At 49.2% G+C, this 5,800-nt stretch overlaps 1 protein-coding gene across 1 annotated transcript; it reads left to right on the forward strand.

Annotated features, from left to right (window-relative positions):
* Positions 1-217: 217 nt before the first annotated feature.
* ZIC2 (Zic family member 2) lies at positions 218-4,444 on the forward strand (the record flags this gene model as incomplete). Its single annotated transcript, XM_081327777.1, has 3 exons — positions 218-1,286; positions 3,386-3,549; positions 4,154-4,444. The coding sequence occupies 3 exons, from the start codon at positions 218-220 to the stop codon at positions 4,442-4,444; spliced, it is 1,524 nt and encodes a 507-aa protein (XP_081183903.1).
* Positions 4,445-5,800: the final 1,356 nt, after the last annotated feature.

Genomic DNA, 5,800 nt, shown 5'->3' on the forward strand with positions numbered 1-5,800 from the left:
CCTCTCTCCGGACTGCTCTTTGCCTTCGTCCCTTCAGGGCTGCCCTTCCCGCCTGCCGGCCCGCCCGCCCCCGCCTCAGCCGTTTAAGACCCTTCGGGTTGCCGCCTGCGCCTGGACTCGCCTCGGCAGCGCTCTTCGTTCTTTCTTTCGCTCCGGAGGCGGCGGCGGGGCCGGCTGCAGCCCAGAGCCCCCGACCTTGGAGGGGGGTTCGAGCGGCATGCTGCTGGATGCGGGGCCGCAGTTCCCCGCGCTGGGAGTGGGCACGTTCGCCCGGCACCCGCCCCCATCGGCGGCGGAGATGCAAGAGCGCGAACTGAGCCTGCAGAACAGCTTCGTGGACTCGGCGGCGGCGGCGGCGGCGGCTCACCTGGGGGCCTTCAAGCTCAACGCGGCGGCGGCGGCGGCGGCGGCGGCTCACGAGCTCTCCCCGGGGCAAGGCTCGGCCTTCAGCTCGCAGGCACCGGCTTACCCGCACGCCGCCCATGTCGGCTCCTACTCCGGGCCGCCTTTCAACTCCCCGCGGGACTTCTTGTTTCGGAGCCGAGGCTTCGGAGAGCCGGCGGCGGGCGGCGGCGGGCAGCACGGGCTGTTTGGAGCGGCGGCAGCGGCCACCGGCAGCCTCCACCACCCGCATGCGGAGGCGCAGAGCCACCTGCTCTTCCCGGGCATCGGAGACCAGCACGGCGCTCCCGGTTCACCCAACGTACTCAACGGGCAGATGCGCTTGGGCTTACCCGGAGAAGTCTTCGGTCGGTCGGATCAGTACCGCCAGGTGTCCAGCCCCCGAACTGACCCTTATTCGGCAGCCCAGCTGCATGGCCAATACGGCCCCATGAATATGAACATGGGCATGAACATGGCGGCACACCACGCTCACCACCCGCACGCCCACCCGCACGCCCATCATCACCACCACCACCACCACCACCCCGGGGCCTTCTTCCGCTACATGCGCCAGCAATGCATCAAGCAGGAGCTGATCTGCAAGTGGATCGACCCGGAGCAGCTCAGCAGCCCCAAAAAGAGTTGCAATAAAACTTTCAGTACCATGCACGAGCTGGTCACTCACGTCTCCGTCGAGCACGTCGGGGGGCCTGAGCAGAGCAACCACATCTGCTTCTGGGAGGAGTGTCCGCGCGAAGGGAAGCCCTTCAAGGCCAAGTACAAGCTGGTCAACCACATCCGCGTGCACACGGGCGAGAAGCCTTTCCCCTGCCCCTTCCCGGGATGCGGCAAGGTCTTCGCCCGCTCCGAGAACCTCAAGATCCACAAAAGGACGCACACAGGTCAGTCGGGACCGACGAGGAAGAAAGCGGGCAGGGGCGGCGACTAGATGGTGGCCGCGGGGAGGGCAGGTCGGTAAAAAAAAATCGCTTCTTTCGGGCTGAAACTCGAATTGTAAGGTTTGCTTTCTTCCTTCGCGTCGCTCCACCTACAAGGACGACGGCTGGTAAACCCTTACTTTATTTTATCCCTGTGTTTTTCATTAAATAGTACGAAGCTTTAGTCTTTGGCACTTTTTTTTTTTAAAAAAAGGAATATATTTAGAGGTCCAGGCGAGTCTCGCTACTGAGTTTTGCACTTCTCGGAGTAAAACCAAGCGTGAGTTTAAGTAAATCTAGTTGGGATCCAGCTATTTTCCGTGGGAAACCGAAGCGCCGAGACCGCACTAGAGTTGGAAATGCGGGCGGGATGTAAGGCGGCAAAAAGAAGCTGTAGCCCTCCGTCCTTTTTGAGCGAAACAACAAAGGGAAACTCGGGAGATTTCGAGGATTACTCGCACAATAAATGTACAATCCTCACGAGGACGCTGACTTAGAAATCCCTCCGATTTATTTCTGAGTAAATAGATAGAGGTCTGGAAAGTTGCCGAAATACGCGCATGAACTGCAGTATCCCGGAGAATGGATCACATACGGCGCTTGTAAAAAGGAGCGTCGGGAACTGGAAGTAGATTTGCTTTTCTTCCCCAAGGAGTTCTGTTTTTGAGCAGAGCGTCCTCTTTTTCGCAGAGCGATGCTACTGCTTTTCATTTCACTTTAAGGGGATAAGAAATAACACTTTCTCATTTTGAAAGTCTCAGCCGCCGAAGCGGATATATATATATATATATATATTTGGTATTATCTTGTTTATATTATGTAATAATTGCCGGAGGATTTAACTTTCAGGCTTAGAAGAATCCTCTCAGAAATAGAGGGCCAAAACGACTCGCGATTTTGTTGCTAAGTCCAAGCGATGAAATTAAAAGACCATCAGTTTCCAAGGTCCCCCCCCCCCCCACTCTCCGGTCACATTTAAGCCCAGACTTTTTTTTTTGCCTCGCCTCTTTTCTTTCCCGGCCCTGAAAAAAAGTCAAATATTTTAGCGATTTCCGGACATCAGTATTAACGAAAAGACCTCTCTGGGCCTTCTTGTTGATGTGTTAAGAGCCGACCTAGGTGCCAGACAGGTTTTAACGAGGTTTAACAAATCCGAGACGTTGATTTGAAGGGAGATGGCCGTGATTTGGCACTGAGCGGTTTGCCTTTAAGGAACAATTTACGTACTAATGGAATTTCTTGTGAAATTGCCCATCTCTCCCACCTCCGATTTAAGGGGAGAGGATCGAGGATCGGGAGGTGTTGGTAGTTGAATTCTCACACCTACAAATTACTCTGGCAACAGGGTGAAAAAGCTCGGGATATTTTGCAAGTATTTTCTTCCATACTCCCACATTCTCCCCCCCCAACACACACACACACACACACACACAACATTGCCACCCACTACCCTAGGCAGATCTACCAGGATTAACTTCCAATGTCCTATTAATGGGGGCAAAAATACATCCGTTTTTCAGATCTTGGGTGCTTGTTAGTTTTATTAAATCTGGATTGACCTGAGAAGCTAATTTTGCTTCTAAGCTGTATCCTGAAATAGAAACAGGGCCGCGTTCTCTTGCTTTTCCTCCGTGGAATTTAGGATTTGAAACAATGGCCACAGGTTGTCTTTCACACGCGTGATCTCTCTCCCTCTGTTTATGTCTGCCTGGGAAACCAAGTTTACAGCTCCAAGAACTTTCTCAAATTCCCGGATTGTCATGTTTTAGCTAAGTCCCCGCCATACTGTACTATCTTCTTTTACCCTTCTCAGCGCTAGAAAGTATTTTCAAATTAAAGTGCTTAGAAATAAGGTGGCATTTAATCACTGAATAATGTCTTCCTTTAGGCCTGGCATATTCTGCTTCCTGTGCAATCACTCAGTCACTACAGGTCTTTCTATCCCTGAAAATGGACTCCTTCATTAAGCGGGCTGCACTGGGGGCGGGGGGGGGGGAGCGCCTCGGTGGACTGATCCTTTTTGCAGCGATTTACCCCGTGGTCACTGTCCTTCTTTCTTGCAGGGGAGAAGCCCTTCCAGTGTGAATTCGAAGGCTGTGACAGGCGCTTTGCCAACAGCAGCGACCGGAAGAAGCACATGCACGTCCACACTTCGGACAAACCCTACTTGTGCAAAATGTGTGACAAATCTTACACCCACCCCAGCTCTCTGAGGAAACATATGAAGGTAACCCATTGGCACCGGCTTGGGAAGGGGATTAGGAGGACCAAGGAGGGGGAGAGAGACAGAGAGAGACAGAGAAAGAGGCAGAGAGAGTGGGGAGGGACAGTCAAGGAGTTGGCCTGGGCTCCTGGGATGCCAGAGATCCCTTGAAATGAGGGCTTCCTTCTTGGGGCAGAGGGAGCCCTCGAGTTGAATCAGAAATGCCTGCTTTTCTGTGTCACGTTTTATATCACTTTATTTTGCATAGAACAGAATTGGGGTTCTCTAGACTGTCAAGGAAGACTGAAATTAACACCCCCATTTTAAGGAGGGCTTTGGTGGGGACTCACAGCCTTAGCTCCAGGAAGACTTCTTTCTGTTATTTATAATGGGAGCGAAAAATGAATATAATAAAAACAGCACCACTTGAACACGGCATGGACAAAATCATCATCAGTCAATTACAAAGGCCAGTTTTTACTAGATACAGCTTACAATCCAACCAGGATAACTTACATCCAACATCAACCTCTGGGGACTGGATAGGTGGATAAAAACGCCAAATCCTGTCTACACATCTGACTGCTGGTGTGAACAACCATAATAATTGTTTTGCTTTGCCTTATAGGTTCATGAATCTTCTCCACAAGGCTCCGACTCCTCCCCTGCTGCCAGCTCTGGCTACGAATCCTCCACCCCGCCGGGTTTGGTGTCCCCCAGCACAGAGACCCAAAATACGGCCACCTCCAACTTGTCTCCGGCAGCTGCTGCGGCTGCTGCAGCGGCGGCAGCGGTGGCGGTATCTGCAGTTCATCGGAGTGGTAGCAGCAGCGGAACGGCTGGCTCCGGAGGTGGCGGTGGCGGCAGCGGAGGGAGCCATAGTAGCCTCACCTCCAATTTCAACGAGTGGTACGTCTGAAGACTCCTGGCACAGCAGCCACTCTTCTCGGATCCCTGGGGACCAAGCAGTTGGAGTCCTTTTGCAACTCTCTGTTTTATCTCTCATTCACTCCCTTTTTTCTCCTTTTGCTTGAATTCAAAACATCCCGAAGCACAGAGAGAGAGAGAGAGACTGAGAAATGCTGAGAGGGGCTCTTTAAAAAAGAGAAGGAATAAGAAGAGAGGAAGTCTATAAAGCAGCAAAGGATTCTCCCCACCCAGAGACAGCCGCTGCTTCCACACTTGCAAATATTCTTTATGCAGAGATTTGTCCCTTGGGCCTCCAAGCGCCTTGCCAACAAAAGATCAGAGTTCGTCCATCTCTCCAAGTGTACATAAAGGAATCCAAGGTGGTAATCAACCTTTTCTTATTGTATAGAAATTGATCCACTTTGTGAACTCTGGATTGCTTTTCCTTTATCATTTCTCACACACAGCTCTTTCTGCCTCTTGAGCATCCTTCTCTTCTCTTCTCTTCTCTTCTCTTCTCTTCTCTTCTCTTCTCTTCTCTTCCTCTTCTCTTCTCTTCTCTTCTCTTCTCTTCTCTTCTCTTCTCTTCTCTTCTCTTCTCTTCTCTTCTCTTCTCTTCTTTCACCTCTACCCTCCCCTCCCCATTTCTCCTTCATTCTTGAATTCACCAATTTTAAAAGGGGAGAAAGGAAAAACATGAAAGCAATTTTTTTTTCCTGTAATTGTGGTATTGAATATTGTGTTCCCTTTAAAAGAGGCAACTTTGATTGTAAACTTCATTGAAATATAGATCTGAATGATTTTTTTAAAAAGTGCCAAAGTCTCTATGTTGTTTTCAAAACGACCCAGATAAATTCCCCCCTTCTTCCCAACACTTGTGAATGTATTTTCTGTTAGCTGGGTTTACATGTGATGTTTTAGTGCTTTTTGCTGTTTGGAAATTTGTGGGGGTGGGAATAGGGAAAATAAAGTAGTGCTGTTAGGGGTTTTTTTTCCGTAATAACACCCTTCCTTGTGTAAATACCTATTGCCATATTTATCCATTTGTAATTAAATTATGGTATTAACTTGCTACAGAGGAAACAGTATTTATAAAGAATGTTTCTTAACTATAAATATGTACAATTGTGAGCATAAACTGTTTCAGAATTTTTTATTTGGAGGTTTATGTGGTTTCATCATTTCTTGTGATTTTTTTTTGAGAGTAATGCATACAGAAATATAATAAAATGTGTTGAAACTGCAGTCCATGATATTTTTAATCTATCTTTATCCCAATAAACTAAAAGTGTTCATACCTGGTTAGAGGCTATTGTTGATTTTAAAAGCAATTAAAATCAAACAGTTGTAGAAATTATACAAAATA

This window comes from Vipera berus (assembly GCF_964194415.1).
Source record: "Vipera berus genome assembly, chromosome: 4".
Classification (NCBI taxonomy): Eukaryota; Metazoa; Chordata; class Lepidosauria; order Squamata; family Viperidae; genus Vipera; species Vipera berus.